The 17,230-nt window shown below is 33.3% G+C and overlaps 2 protein-coding genes across 2 annotated transcripts in view; both read right to left on the bottom strand.

The window, feature by feature from the left end:
- The window catches only part of stk24b (serine/threonine kinase 24b (STE20 homolog, yeast)), an 835,587-nt gene that overhangs the window by 290,939 nt on the left and 527,418 nt on the right, over positions 1-17,230 (bottom strand). The gene's annotated exons all lie outside the window — the stretch shown is intronic.
- On the bottom strand, positions 261-14,739 carry pnkd (PNKD metallo-beta-lactamase domain containing). Its single transcript, NM_001256210.1, is given in 9 exon segments — positions 261-784; positions 1,492-1,607; positions 3,776-3,862; positions 4,115-4,281; positions 6,087-6,179; positions 6,540-6,598; positions 11,089-11,201; positions 11,278-11,393; positions 14,551-14,739. Coding segments are annotated over 9 exon segments (1,086 nt in total). The 5' UTR covers positions 14,712-14,739; the 3' UTR covers positions 261-610.

Genomic DNA, 17,230 nt, shown 5'->3' with positions numbered 1-17,230 from the left:
CTCTTTCCACCACTGCACACCAACAGCACATTTAGCACATTTATTTTTTAGGTTTGGGAGCCTCTTCTAATGTTCTGATGAGTTGATTCAGATGTGTTTGATTGTGAATAGTTTGAAAACATGTAGTGCTGGAACTTTTTTAAACTCTTCCCAATAAAACTGTTGGTGCGCCTCCAGGAACAAAGCTGTGAATCACTGTTCCTGGAAATACTGGGAAACACTGTTCCTGGGTTGGGAAACACTGCTTTAGGTCACCATTTAAGATTCACATTAGTGTTTTAAATCCAGCACACTTAACATAGAGTGCCCTCCGCTAATATTAGCACCCTTGGTAAATATCAGAAAAGAGTACTGTAAAAAATTCCCTTATTTTTAAATCTCTAATCTATTTAATTCAAAAGAAAAAAAGGAAGATTTTTGCAATAAAAGTAGTGGCTTTTTAACCCTTTTGAGCTATTTTGTCTAGAGAGTAGAGGTTAATTCCTTTACTCTTTGCTCATATTTACCAAGGCTGCCAATATTATTAGATGGCACAGTATTTAGGGAGCAATACATTTGGGTTGGAATGGTTTCATTGGTTAAATCCTCCAAATTTTAGGGGATAAACATCTTATCGGTCCTTGTAAATGTCTTTCCGCCTGCGCAGCTCCTCTAAAACTCGGGCGCGATATGATGTCCAGTCCTCATCCTGCTTCTGTTGCAGGCCCAGAGCCTGATGGAGATCCTGGGAATGACTCCGCAGGAACGGATTATACTGCTTCTCCTCTAGAAGAGTGGATGGACACTATAAAGAGAGAGAACTTTATGTCAAGCCTGGTTTGTGGGAATATTTAAAACATTTAATATACCATGCCACATCACCTTAATCAACAATTTCAGTCAAAAAATATTCTGTTTCTTTTTTTTTGGTTGGGGAAATACATGAACAAACAAAAAAAGGCAACATATTATATATAATAAATGTAAATGTATCCACTGTTTTGAAGATGAGGTCACAATTTTACCCAAGATTTGGAGCCAAATAAACTTAATCAAAAGATTTGTAGGTTGTTAGTAAAACTTACTGACTTAGCATTATAAGTTAGGCTTAATAATGATATTTTAAAAAAATGGCAAAACGCTATTTTGTGTTCTCCCCCAATGTTAACATGCCTGCAACAGAAGTACTATTAATGATATCTTAATATTCTTTAAGATTTTGGTTCTTAACAAACTTGCTTTAAGTATTTGTAAGGTTCTATGTTGTGGTTAAATTTCATTTGCTCAGTGCACATATTAATTTCCCAGAAATAAAATGTAGACCACACTGCATACAGCTAATACTTTCTTCCTTTAAAGACGAATGTATGAACAAATAATGTTGAAAGTAGAACGTATTTGGTTTGATTATTTCTCTCAAACAGAACAACTGAAATGAGCATACTTTGCGAGAGCCAAATTTTGATTGATCTGATTCTGAAGTACACTTGATTTTATTCTCTTCTTCCTTACTGTACACAGTCTCTGGCTCCTCTGTTGCAGCACCCACTGCAGTTTTTGCTCCCGAACAACATTGCCAGGCTCCACGTCAGCAGCAAAGAGCAGGTTATCTTCAGCATATTCATGTCCTTAAAAAAAGCAAAGCAAAGAGTTACACCAAAATAGTCATTTACAATAATAAACCATTTCTAATAAATGCAGCTAATAAATCCTAATATCTGCAGCATGCCATTACAAATAAGAACTGTTCATTTTGATTCCATGGTTACTTTAAACCGACTTTCAACAAAGGGTTAAGCAATGTGTATCATGTATTAGGATTTACTCTTTACTTTTTTCTCTGCATTTATATTTTAATTATTTATTCTTAAATGTGCTATAAAATGTGCCTTAGATGGGCTTAGCTAAATTAAAAAAAGTCTTCAGAAACGGTTTTACATGCTCATTTATTTCCCATGAAATATCCCTAGAATCAGAAGCTCCATATTGACCTTATTTGGATAGGTTGTAAAAATTAATGGATATTTTAATGATTTTTTTTTTTCACATATTGTGCCTTTAAATGACAATTTAATTCCAAGTTTGTCATTATTTTCGTAAAAACCAATTAAAACATTTACTTGAGAGTAATCTCCTTTCTATTGATTAATAGACCACATTTTTAAAATGGCAGACCTCATCTTTAAAATTTTAACATTTTGTGTAGCTGCAAAAATATGAGAAGCATTTCTGAATAGTAGTTTGAGCAAATGCAAGCAGGTTTTATTCTGTGGTTAATGTCAATTCCTGACTACTCAGGACTTAAAGTAGAAGTAAAGCAGTCAGTCCAGTTTACAATATTTTATAAACTACTTTCCACTTTCATGAAAATATATTAAACAAACACGAATTATGTTATAATTTTGAAAGAAATTAGCATGTTTTTTTTTTTTTTTTTAAAGAATTATTTTTGGCCTTTTTGCCTTTATTAGAAAGGACAGCATTAAGACAGGAAGCGAAGTGGGAGAGAGAAGGGGTAGGGAAATGTCCTCGAGCCGAGATTCGAACTCGCGACGCCCTGACGTGCTAATGCACCATATGTCGGTGCACTAACCACTAGGTTATTGCGCTGACAAAATTAGCATGTTTAAATCAAGCAGCAATCTCCCGTTCTCCCTCATGAAGCTAATACGGAAGTAACTAATACTGCGATTCGTCGAAATTCTGCTAGTCCTGGCTTCATATTAGAGTACATTTCTATTGAATCCACTGTTAAAAAAGGAAAACTTTACAGCAGTAAAATGGTGTTTACAGCCTGGTACAAATAAATTTGTAAAATTGAATTTTTTTTTTAATTCATCCGTTTTGTTTATATTAAGTTATATTAAGTCTGCATAATTAAGGGCGGGGCCACTTGAGTGACACCGAGATCTTGTTGGTCGCATTCACTTCACCTCAGCTGATTCCAGCCGATTAGCCCCTGAACTCGGCATATACATGGTATTTTTGTGTCGTTTTGTGTGGCTTTACACAGTCAATCAGTCAACAACAACCTAGCACATGTGGTTAGAACATAAAGGAGTCGCAGGTAATGAAGTATTAAGCAGAAAAGCTTGTCTTAGCAAAATGCTAGCGGGCATCAGTAGCTCCGCTCTCTCTTTGCCTTTGTTTGGTATCCCCCAGTTGGTGCATGACGCGTTACCAAAATGCCGATGGTTGGCCAGGCCTACTGGTTGCTTCTTTTGCATTCTTCAGAAACCTATGGATGATGGCCTACTGGTAGCTTCTTTTGCATTCTTCAGAAACCTATGGATGATGTCACAGATACTACGTCCATATCTTTTACGGTCTATGGTTTTAATATAGCTTTTAGAGCTAGGGCACTGCCAACTTGGCATATCTCTGTGTCTGACGTCACTAACCAGGTTCGTTGGTTATATGCTTTTTACATTAAAGAGGAAATGAATTTACCAAATGATGTAAACATGACTGCTTCACTTCCACTTTAACACTAACCCCCAGGACAAAGTATGGAAAATAGCTCCAACTATTCAATAGTATCTGAATGCAGCCTTTAAGATGCAAACTGAGATTGCATTACTCAGTGATGCAATGTCAGACACAGTGCACTCAAATGGAGTGAGTGACGTCACTGTGAGGGGTAGGGTTAGGTGAGCCTATTAAAAAGCATTGGATGCAGCTCAGATTGCACTGCACCAGGTCTGCATTCAGACCCCTCTCCAACTATTGCACAAATAAAAGATGATTCTGACTGTTTCACAGCTTCAAATAATGAAAAAAAATTGCGTTTCATTACCAGGCCAAAGCAGAGTATCATCATTCAGTGATCCCACGGTATCCAGAGAGGACAGCATAGTCGAGGCATTACCCTCAAACATTCTCCCTACAAGGATTGGAAATGAGTCAGAGCTGTAAACAGAGCTGGATTGAAGAATGCCGAATTCTTATTCGCAGTTCTGAAATACTCTGCTGTGGATCAATACTGGGTAAATAGTCATAGTAATTGCAAAGTATAAACACAATGTCAAACAAAGCAGTCAGGTAACAATAGCATTACAAATATTGTAAACAAACTCATAAAATATTTTTTTAAACACGCACACACAGACAGCAAAATGATTAATGTCTCGCTCACCGCATCCAGAGAGGAATACCAGATCACCTGAAAACAGGCTGCTGGGACCACCGATCGCACGGCCGTCAAGCAAGTAGATCATGTGACCCACTGTGTGTCCTGGTGTGTAGAAGGCCCTGAAGTGTAGTTGAGTTCCAAAATCTATTGTGTCTTTGTCTAAAAGGGGGCTAAAAAATACAGAATGTCCAAAAAAATATTCAAAGCTTTCTGTAATTATAACATCATACATACAGTAAAATAGTTTAATATGTATTAGAAAACACAGAGTGGGAAGTAATTTTTCAAATAAACACATCTTTATTAACCAAATAAACTTATTCAGATATATTTTTTCTATTTCTGTTGCATTTAAAAGACTAGTTCACCCCAAATTTTTAATTAGGTCATAGTTTAATCACATGCCACTTGCTAAAAGCATTTTTGAGTTTCTCAAGACATACAAATGATATTTTAAACAACGTTGGAAACGGGTATCCATTAGCAAATTTTTCCTACCAAGGAAGTTAATAGCTACAATTTACCAGCATTCTTCATAATACTGTCAATCCACTGTTAAGGGACTGAGCCGAAAAGAAAATGAATGAATGAATAAATGAATCATCCCTCATAGATGGATGCTGCATTGATTTATGGTTAAAAAAGTATAAATACTCATGTTCATGTCAAAATATTTTTGAAAAGCAACAGTGAATGTAATAAAAACTGTTTTGTGGTGCAATATCACTGTTGGACTCAGAACTATCAGCACAGAATTGTCTTTTTAAAAATCAAGCAATGAATTGTGCCTTGTTTGTGAATGAGTCTGTAATAAAATTAAGTAAACAAAGGACTACGTTCTTACTGAGTTGGTCTAGAACAGTGGTGTCCAAACTCGGTCCTGGAGGGCCGGTGTCCTGAAGAGTTTAGCTCCAACCCTAATCAAACACAGCTGAACCAGCTAATCAAGCATTTACTAGATATACTAGAAAATTCCTGGCAGGTATGTTGAAGCAATTTGAAGCTAAACTCAGCAGGACACCGGCCCTCCAGGACAGAGTTTGGACAACCCTGTTCTAGAACATAATTAAAATAAAGTATTTTATATCTATTTTGTATTTTTATAGTCTGGTTTCTGCATTGACCTGTATTTGCCTCTAATTCCTTACCTAGTAAGTTCAGAAATTGGTGGGTGTGGCTAAACAGGCAATGATGAAGATTTTCTACTGTGGAGGCGGAGTTTAAACACAGTATTGTATTACAATAGTGGCACATTAGGCTGATAAGCTTCAATATAAGCTGTTTTTTTAACTTACAAGATGTTTTTTTTAATAATAACTTTATAGTAATGATTTTATAATAATTTTATAATATTTTTTTATGCTTAAAGATCAGGGGAATTTAGATTTTTTACAGTTTGTGAGCTCTTTCAAAGTATCTTTATCAATTACTTACCTTCATGTCATTATAAACCTGTGCATTTATTCATTAATTTATTTTCTTTTCGGCTTAGTCCCTTTATTAATCTGAGGTTGCCACAGCGGAATGAACCGCCAACTTATCCAGCATATGTTTTACGCAGCGGATGCCCTTCCAGCTGCAACCCAGTACTGGGAAATATCCATACACACTGACTTACACACATACACTTTGGACAATTTAGCTAAGACAATTTAGACTGTGGGGTAAGCCGGAGCACCCAGAGGAAACCCACGCAAACAGAGGCTCGAACAAGCAACCTTTTTGCTGTGAGGTGATCGTACTACCCATTGCGCCACTGTGATGCCCCCTTTGCATTTATTATTTAATAAAATACATTTTTGAAGAATGTTCTTGTCCATAGAATGGTTGCTTTGAAACATTAGATCCATTAAAACTGTCTTTAAAATGTTTATTTTGTGAGAGCAGAATATGGAATGGCATCTAAACAATGTAAAATATTCATTTGAACAGTTCAAACGATACATGATGGAATGGCAGAACAGCAGGTACTGACTGTGTGAGGCCTGGAATGTTGTCCATTGCGTTCCCATACACTCGACAGGAGCTGTAGCGTCTTTTTAAAGCCCTATTTCCTCCACTGTGGTCCCTGGTTGGGAAATAATTGAATTACAAAACATACTTTGATTCAATCAATCACTCCAAGCATACAAGACGTTAGGTCATCTTTACAACTTGATCATATCTCATTCGTAAGAATTACTTTAGCAATATCTCTTCTCTTTTAAAAGAATACACATTTTGATTTTAGCAAATTACAAGATCTTAAAGCTTCTACATACTTACATCACACCCATCCTAGAATTCTCATACAACCCTATAAATGTACTCTCCACAAGCAGTAAACATAACTGCATATTTATTAGTCATAATCATTCTGCTATAGTTGCTTGCAAAAATTATTTGTTCAGCAAGTAGACATTTTTGGCATTTTTAAATGTGGTCTTACCAGTGCTTATGTGTGCAGAGAACAGCTTGTAAAGCCACCCCCTCTGCCTCTAGGCATGCCTGTGTGGGAGTAAGGACAGACTATGAGAAATGAGATAAAAATAGTTTTGGTTCTGGCTAATTTCACACTCAAGATGACTTACACATGCCCTGTAAAGCATCTCTTCAAGTAGATGAAGAGCCCTACATATTTTGATTGCGACAAAATATTCCTTACCATAAAGTGATACACAAAGTTTATGTTTACACAAACATTTTGATTCACTGTTAATATCTTCAACAGGGTTTCTGCAGGTCTCACCAAGTTAAATTTGAGACTTTTAAAAACAATTTTAAGACCATTTTGAATGAAATTTTGGACATATACAGGGCTAAATGCTAAGGATTTTTTCGAATATCTCAGTAGGAAAAAATTTTCACTTGCCCTATCAAAAAATCATTATAATTTGATACATTTAATAATTCAATAATAATAAATATTATTAAGAAATAATATAGGTCAGGCCAGTATCCTCAGCAGTAAATAAATGGAGAACTTTTAAACATATGCTATGGTCCCACTTTATATTAAGTGACCTTAGCTAATATGTACTTACACAGGGGTTAATAGTTTGTTACAATATACTTATTGTGTAAATACATGTATTTACTGTGTAATTATGCTTGATTAAATACATTTATGTAATTACATCTGTAATTACCTTTTGTAATTACATTTGTAAATACACTGTTGACCATCCCTTACACCTTAATCCACCCTTAAACCTACCCATACCACCAAACCTGTCCATTACCCAACCCCTATCCCAACTCAAAAGCACCACAAGTGTTCTCAAATACATTATAAACACAGTAAGTACATTGTATTTATTTTTTTTAATGTAAGTACATAGTAGTTAAGGACACTTAAAATAAAGTGGGACCAATGTTAATGTAAGGAAAGTAATTAAATGCTAATTGTAATTAAGGAGTTAAGTTGTATTGAGATGGATTGTTGGTGACTGTATGGATGTTAATGGGCAGATTGGGTAGCAATACATAAACAAAGGCAAATTAAGACCCACAACCCATTATATCAGTAGATTTAAGACTTTTTAAGGCCTAAAAGTTTGCTTTTGAGATTTAAGACATTTTAAGACTTTAAGACCCTGCGGATACCCTGTTCAAGTACCAAAATGTAGGTCAGTATTTTTCTTTTTCAGCAAAATGTTTGAGATTTTCTGCCAAAAATCATTAATTAATTAATAGCAAGTCAATGGCTACTGCACTGTAAAAAAAATGCTGTAAAATTTACAGTTAGTTAAAATGTACAAGTGCACTGTAAATTAACAATTACAACTTTGCTGTAGCTTTACGTCACAGATGCAATTGTTAATTTACAGTGCGCTTGTAAATTTTGCCAGTAATACTGTAAACATCGCTAGTAATACTGTAAAATTTACAAGCAGATTGTAAATTAATAATTACAAAACTACAGCACAATTGTAATTGTTAATTTACAGTGCACTTGTGCATTTTACAGTACTACGGACAACCAAAATTCCCAATAATACTGTACAGAAATTTGTAACAATCTGGTTCTTTTTGAGTCTAATTCATTATATATTTGGGCTTCTCATGATATATTGAGCAAATCTAAGGCAGAACAATGGGTCTTAACATTATTTACCAGCTTATTTAAACCAAAACTTCAGCAAATGATCCTCAGTGCTTTCATTGAATTCTTGCGCATGAGCTTCCGGAAACTTAGTTTCAAAATGAGCTGGTGGTAGTTGTTTACAGCTGTTTATATGGGTTGCAGCATCCAGAATAAGCAGAAGTCAGTTCCATTTTAATGAACAAGAGAGCACACATGTCGTCTTTCCTTTCATAAACCATTCTATCATCTTTCCTAATGAATGTCAGCTCACGTGGGAGTTTGTGATTATGCATACCATCACATCATAAACAGTTGAAGTCAGAATTATTGGCCCTCTTTTGAATTTTATTTTGTTTTTAAAATATTTCCCAAATGTTGTTTACCAGAGCAAGGAAATTTCCACAGTATTTCCTATAATGTTTTTTTTTTCTTCTGGAGATGTATTTGTTTTATTTTGGCTAGAATAAAAGCAGTTTTGAATTTTTAAAAGCCATTTTAAGGTCAATATTATAAGACCCCTTGAGCTATATTATTTTTTGATTGTCTACAGCACAAACCATCATTATACAATGACTTGCCTAATTATCCTAACCTGCCTAGTTAACCCTTTAAATTGCCCATTAAGCTGAATACTAATGTCTTGAAAAATATCTAGTAAAATATTATTTACTGTCATCATGGCAAAGATAAAAGAAATCAGCTATTAGAAATTAGTTATTAAAACTATTATGTTTAGAAATGTGTTGGAAAAATCTTCTCTCTGTTAAACAAAAATTGGGGAAACAAAATAAACAGGGGACTAATAATTCAGGCGGGCTAATAATTCTGACTTCAACTGTATATCATGACTGGAAAACTGTTTTCAGGACTGTAACCTGAGATTAAAGTTGATAATAGTAGTAAATGTGCAAACTAATCATTTCACTTCATAAGACCTATATGTATGATTAGTAGTCATAAGTATTAATTTGGTTTTTGCCTATGCATATAAATTATTCACACTTTACAAAAGGTTTCGGTAACACTTTAGAATAACTATCTGTTATAACTAGTTAATAGATCATTAATAAACTGTTATTTAATGAGTTACAAATGACTTGTTAAAAAGAAGTTAATAGTTTGTTAATTATTTTTAACTGTGCCTTATAGATAGCCAAAAGATAATTTACAAGCTGTTAGTTAACAAGTTATAAATGACTTGTTAATTGTATTTTGATGATTTATAACTATAACTAATAAACTAGTAATAGATCACGAACAAGCTGTTGGTAAATTACTTACTAAAGACTTGTTACGTATCAGTTTATATGTGTTATTGGGACGTTATTCTAAAGTTGCAACTATTTATCATTTATTAACTCTTAGTAAATGAGGAATAGTTGCAACTTTAGAATAACGTCCCAATAACATACATAAGCTAATAAATAACACTTAACTAGTATATTAACTCACACTTTACAGATCAGTTGTTCATAGTTTGTTTACCATCTACTAATACCAGTGAAACTTTGTAAAACAGCAAATGAATGGAACAAGTTCAAGCTTAAGAAATTTGATTTTAAATTTGAAAATAAATCATATTTGTACCTTAACCTTGTTCCACTCATAGGCTTTTCTGTGTGCTGTATTTTACCAAAGAAACTCCACTGATGAAATGTTGAACGTTGTGTTTAATGTATAGAAACACACATAGCCATTACATGGCAGAACAGCAGTATACAACAGAATACAAACCCATGAGGTTTGGGCACTTTTTGTGCTAAACATGAAAACAAAATAAATACAAAATTATTTAATTAGAAAAGTTTCACTGGTATTATTAGATGGTTAACAAACGATGAACAACTAATCTGTAAAGTGCGAGTTAATATACTAGTTAAGTGTTAGCTATTAGCTTATGTGTTTTATTGGAAAGTTATTCTAAAGTTGCAACTATTCCTCATTTACTAAGAGTTAATAAATGAAAAATACTTGCAACTTTAGAATAACGTCCCAATAACGTATGTAAACTATTAACTAATACTTAACAAGTCTTTAGTAAGTAATTTACCAACAGCTTGTTCATGATCTATTAATAATGTATTAGTTATAGTTATAAATAATTAAAATACAGTTAACAAACCATTTGTAACTTGTTTACTAACAGCTTGTAAATTATCTATTGGCTATCTATAAGGCACAGTTATAAATAATTAACAAACTATTAACTTTTATTTAATAAGTCATTTGTAACTCATTAACTAACAGTTTATTAATGATCTATTAACTAGTTATAACAGATAGTTATTTTAAAGTGTTACCAAGGTTTCATTTGTTTATGTTAGTACATGCATTTATACATTTCATGCTTGTTAACATTATTTGCAAGACGCACTGCGACTTTATTTCCAAAATACTAACGTTAATAAAGATGAATCGATAATGTAATAAATGTATTGTTCTTTGTTTGGTCATGTTAGTAAAAATATACATTAACTAAGACTAACACAACCTTATTGTAAAGTTTTACAGATAAATTTAAATATACTCAGATACACAGCATAAAAAGTGTCAATAGACTTTGACTTCTGAATCACCAAGGACCATATTTACAGCAAAAAAAAAAAAAAAAAATTGTGTTTACAAAAGAAAAAAGCTGTTCATTTTTGGGGGAATAATTATTGAGGGAACTTAAGATTTAATTTTTTTTTAATTTAGGAAAGAAAAAAAAAACTGGAATCCTTCCATTACGATGGCAGATTTCCTCTAAAAATAACAGAAAATGATCCCATCTTAAACAATTTTGGTAAACCAGTGAGGAAAAGGGAATACTTTCCACCAACCACATGGGTTTGGCAATTTTTCACTATAGTAAGACACATAATCCAGCAAACTACTTGTAAAACCACTGCAAAGATGGTTTATGTCCAACCTGAACAGGCTGAGGGTCAGCGGGATCGACCACAACAGCCGTATTTGATGCAGTGTCGATAACCACATAGCTGTAGTTGTCTAATAAGATGGGAACCGGTATGATCTTGATGCCTGTTGAAAGTAATAGAGTGTGACATTAGAGATAATCAGCTGTTGAGTGTATGACGGAAAAGGTCTTTCTGCTCACCATTTATTATAGTCGGCTGAGCTCTGGAGTGGCCAGTGGGATACCGTTCCCGTGCTTTTTTCATCTGCCTCTTGTGAAATATGTACCCGAGTTTGGTCCGTGTATACAGAGAGTACCTAATAGTAAAAAAAGGACAACTATGTTGGTTCTCTATGAAATTAGACAGAAATGCAGTAGACATTCTTATTATAACAAGCTAACTGAGGAAAAGTTGGTTTTACACTCACACATTTTCACTTTCTCCTTAATATTGTAATTTCAGAAAAGTGTTCTTTGCAAATTCTAAATAGGGAAATCATATTGGCAGCCAAAGACTATCAAAGTACAGCATTGTTCACAGTCAAATAAATAGTGCTAATGTTGTTTTGAAGTCATACTTGTATGATATTTCTGACCAAAATATTCAAAGTAGCAAGGTAAACAATATAGGGACTGTCTATGACAAGCTGTTTTGACATTTAATCTATAACCCGTACTAGTATCTATTTTCATGTTACTAGTGCTTATTTTTTAGATACTAGTATCTTTTCCATTAAGTACTAGTGCTTATTTATCAGAAACTAGAGCTTATTCATTAGATACAAGTGCCTATTCTTTAGATACTTGTGCTTATTCATTAGATGCTAGTGTCTATTCTTTAGAGCAGGGGTGTCAAACTCAATTCCTGGAGGGCCGAAGCCCTCCACAGTTTAGTTCCAACCCTGCTTCAACACACTTACCTGTAGGTTTCAAACAAGCCTAAAGGACTCAATTAGTTTGATCAGGTGTGTTTAATTAGGGTTGGAACTAAACTGTGCAGAGCTGCGGCCCTTTTGGAACTGAGTTTGACACCTGTGCTTTAGAGACTATTGCTTTTTAAAAATATACTAGTGCTTACTCATTAGTTCTTTTTAGATACTAGCACTCATTCATTAGATACTAGTACTCATGTGTTAGATACTAGTACTTGTTCATTAGGTACTAGTACTTATTAAATAGATACTAGCTTTTATTTATTAGATACTAGTACTTATTTTAATAGCGACTAGAATCTATTCTGTTGTTGCTAGTAACAAATACATTTTTTTCCATTTATTTATATATTGAGATATCAACTATTCAGTTTTGACTAGTATGCATTCCAGCTAGGATTAGTACATATTTTTATGTAGTTACTAGTAGTTAATCATTGCTAGTACTTATAAATTAGATACTAGTACCTAATTAATAGATGCTAGTACTTATGTATTAGATACCACTACTTATTTATTAGGTACTAGTATCTATTTAATAAATATAGTGCTTATTAAAAAATATGAGTACTAATTAAATAGGTATTACAACTTATTTAAAATATACTAGTACACTTTATTAAATTATAGCACTTGTTTGAAACGTTACTAGTATTTAAAAAAAAAATTTTAGTCAAATTTTTTAAATCAAACTCCACTCTTCCATTTGGACTTGTCATAACATAAGACGAGTAAAAAAGCAGAACTGATAGTAAAATAATAATGGTAACTAGTATTACTTAGAAAAGACACTAGTGAAATTTTTTTTTATCATTATTATTTTTTAATTTGTTTATTTTGCTCTTTTATTAATAATCTTTCTGTGTTCCTTCCTAATATGTGTTTATTGCTGTTTTTACTGTTTTATGCTCATATCATGTGTCTATTTTATCTCTGTAAAGCACTTTGTTCAGCCTTGTGGCAGTTGGAAATGTGCTATATAAATAAATAGAACTTGAACTTAAACTAGTGTCCAATAAATACAAGTACTCATGAATAACTACTTGTCTCTATTTAATAGTTACTAGTATCTAATGAATTGGTTCCAGTTTCTATTTAATAAGTACTAGTATCTAATACATAAGTACTGGTATCTATTAATTAGATACTATTGTCTAATTAATGAGTACTAGTACATAAAATTATGTACTAGTCCCAGCTGGAATACATACTATTCAAAACTGAATAGTTAAGATCTCAATGACAGACCCCTTAGAAATCAATAGAAAAAAAATTAATTTGTTACTAGTAACAACAGAATAGTTACTAGTTGTCACTATTAAAATAAGTACTAGTAACTAATAAATAAGAGCTGGTATCTGTTTAATAAGTACTAGTATCTAATAAATATGTACCATTACGTATTAAGTAGATCAATTCTAATGAATACTTACTAGTATCTAACACATAAGTACAAGTATCTATTCAATAGGTACTAGTATCTAATAAATGAGTACTAGTATCTAATAAAAAGAACTAGTGTCTAATAAGTAGGCCCACACGAAATCTGCAATCTGCAATCTGCAAAAAAATTCTGTTATTTTGCTTGTGTAAATGTGTGTAAATCTATATTTATTCAGTTTTTAAATTAATTACAGTAATATTATTGACTAATATGAAAATGTTCATCAGATTTTTGTACAATGCAGTTTGTTCAGTAATATTTTCTGTTTTTAGTAGATATATTATAAGAGAGACTTGCTTTGCTTACCAAATAAAGTGAATGTAATTGGATTTGCATTTTAAACAATAAATAAAAGTTAAAAATATATTATTTTTTATTTTACATATTAAGGTTTTAGTTAGGATACTCCCAAAATAATTCCGCATAAATCCGCAGATTTTTAGCAAAATTCTGCACAGAAATAGCAAAAAACGTCTGCAGACTCCGTCTGGCCCTACTAATGAGTAAGCACTAGTATATTTTTTTAAAAAGCACTAGTATCTAAAGAATAGCAACTAGTATCTAATGAATAAGCACTAGTATCTAATGAGTAACCACCGGTATCTAAAGAATAGGCTCCAAATTAGTATCTAAAAAATTAGTTTGGTTTGGTTAGTTTATAAACTAGTAACATGAAAATAGATACTAGTAGACTGTCACAAGTTGTCATTGAATATGTGTAAATATAAAACCAACTTTACATCTATAGCTAGCTATTGTATTTATTCTACCGTTTTTATAACAAGTACGCAAGATTTATTTATTTAAACCACAACTTCATTGATCTAAGGTACTATGTAGACTATGTCTTGAATTGTATACTGATATGTAGGCTATAATATGTAATATAGTAATATCCATATATTAAAAACAGACAAAGATAAATTGACGTATCAGTGTCATTCATTAAATGAAAGATTTAATGCATTTATTTAAGAATCTTAATTCAGATTCAATACCAAACGCAAAACGGTAACTTATGGATGAAAACAGCAGTAACGTTAGACTAATGTAAACAACAACAACTAAAATACGCAGTGTGACCAAAAAGCAACTTACGCAATCCAAAAAAGCGGTTTCTCTGAGCGAGCCATCAGCTTAGCGATCTGACTGTTTTTCCACGCACTTTTTCTGGCGCATTTAACAACTCTACAAATGTAAAATCCGCCACATACTGAAGCAATACACAGTAAATACACGGTCCACTCCGGAAGCGCCATTACAGTAGGCGGGCGGCGATGACGCGATTAAGGAAACAATTACGATTGGCCAGAAGTGATAATCACCGTAAAGACTCGTATTTTACTTTTTCACGCATTTATTTTTTATTATATGCAAGTATATTGTTGATTTTAGCACACATCCTATTGCATCTATTTATTCTTGCATTTTTTTTATTGGATTTTTGACTACAATTGCTCTTGTAAGGTATAAACAGTGATGGCAAGTGAGTGATTATATATTAGAATATTTGCGTAATTAGGTTACACATGTATGTTTGTAGGCCAATTTGTGTATGTGTGTGTGTGTGTCATGTGATGTATATTATTTAACAATCCATCATTCTGATTAAACAAATTTTAAACCAGGAATTATTAAACAAATTATTGAACTGATGACAAAAAAAGTAGGCCTACCTATTTTTTAATTCATGTATACTACAGTTTCACAACACATACCATGGTTAAACTATGGTTAGTATTAATTAAGTAATAAGTAATTTATTAAGTAATAATTTAGTCATGGTTCAACTCCAAATACATTTTTAATTTGTGTAACCATATGGTTCATTTTTGTAAGGGTTTGTGCACGTGATGCAAACTGTTTCCTAACTTTTTAAATCGTACTTAAAGTCACTGAAATTAAAATGTATATTTCAAGAATTTTGAACATATGCTGGATAAGCTGGCGGTTCATTCCGCTGTGGCAATCCCAGATTAATAAAGGGACTAAGCCGAAAAGAAAATAAATGAATGAATGAGTTTTGAAAAATAATTTTTTTTAACACTTACTGGCCACTTTATTAGGTACACATGTCTAACTGCTCGTTAACGCACATTTCTAATCAGCCAATCACATTGCAGCAACTCTTTGTCTTTAGTGTTTGCAGAGAATGATCCGAAAAAGAGAAAATATCCAGTGAGCAGCAGTTCTGCGGGCACGAATACCTCGATGCCAGAGGTCAGAGAAGAATGGCCAGACTGGTTCAAACTGATAGGAAGGCAGAAGTAGCTCAAATAACCACTCGCTGCAACTGAGCTATGCAGAAGAGCATCTCTGACCATCTTAGACTGGTTTCTTAAACATGACAATGTGTTCACTGTGCGCAAATAGCCTCCAGTCACCAGACCTTAATCTAATAGAGCACCTTTGAGATGTGGTGGTACGGAAGATTTGCATCATGGATGTGCAGCCGACAAATCTGCAGCAACTCTTTGATGCTATCATGTCAATGTGGACAAAATCACGAAGGAATATTTCCTGTATCTTGTTGAATCTATGACTCTAAAAATGTAATCTGTATGTTTATTTAGGGATATTTTCTCTTGAAAAAAATTAACTTAAATACTCTTTTCTTATAACTGTTATCGTTATATGCAGATGAGACTATGCAGTGCCACTGATGAGATGATCCCAAGGTTTCCATAATCCTGGACCAGGCCATATCCTGAGCAGCTGCTGTGGTGGTCATGGAGGAGTGGAGAGCATGAGACTGATTCCTGTGGGACAAACAAGTTTTGTTGACGTCCAGCTTCTCCAGCACCCAGACTGCAGCTCTGCACAAGATGTTTGGCCATCGGAGAAATAATCGTGCCCAACTGAGCCTGGTTTCTCAAAAGGTTTTTTCCTTCTTCACTTTCGCCAATTGGTGAAGTATTTTCCTCGCCACTGGCCTGCTTGTTTTGGGACCTGTAGAGCTGCGCATGGATGGATTTGCTCTTCAGTGTTTTGACTCTCATTAGTGATTATTAAACCACACTGAACTGAACTGAGCTAAACTGAACTGAATTTAAACACTGTAAACTGAACGACACTGTTTCGATTTACTATGATCTTCTATGTAAAGCTGCTTTGACACAATCTACATTGTAAAAGCGCTATACAAATAAAGGTGTATTGAATTAAATTGTATTATTCGTAACTTCAATAAATAAAATATATATATATAAATTGTGTGTCTGCCTTACAATCTGGTCAACTCTATTACATAACAATCTGTAAAGCACCAAGGCATGTCATTATTGTTCGCTCATTAATTATTTTTCTGATTTTTATATTGTGTTATAATTGTTCATGTAATGGACAATAATTTGGCAATGGCATAAAGCTAATTTAATTTTTTTCAATTCTTTTTCTGAGCATTTTTTGTTTATAATCTTACCTTTTCACAATAAAACTCTCTCTAAACTTGTCTTAAAAAATAGGGGGAAAGGACCTGCAGTTTGGCACCACCTTGTGTAAGAAAACAAAGCAATCAATCTAGCAAACACACACACACACACACACACACACACACACACACACACACACACACACACACACACATGCCCGCTTGTTCTCAGAATACAAATATTCAGCTTGGGTGTGTCTGCTAGTTCACCACACCTCGAGACGTGGCTGAGCTCTCACAGTGTTTTTAGTGAAGTGCTACATAATAATAAGCAGATAAACTTGATTCATTATAGTTTTCATTTGAATGGTAAAATAATCTTGTCGATTTAGCGAAACGCCATGTTGC

Source organism: Danio rerio, chromosome 6, assembly GCF_052040795.2.
Source record: "Danio rerio strain M-AB ecotype USA chromosome 6, GRCz13ab, whole genome shotgun sequence".
In the NCBI taxonomy this organism is placed as follows: domain Eukaryota; kingdom Metazoa; phylum Chordata; class Actinopteri; order Cypriniformes; family Danionidae; genus Danio; species Danio rerio.
This window is presented reverse-complemented; position numbering and strand designations above follow the sequence as displayed.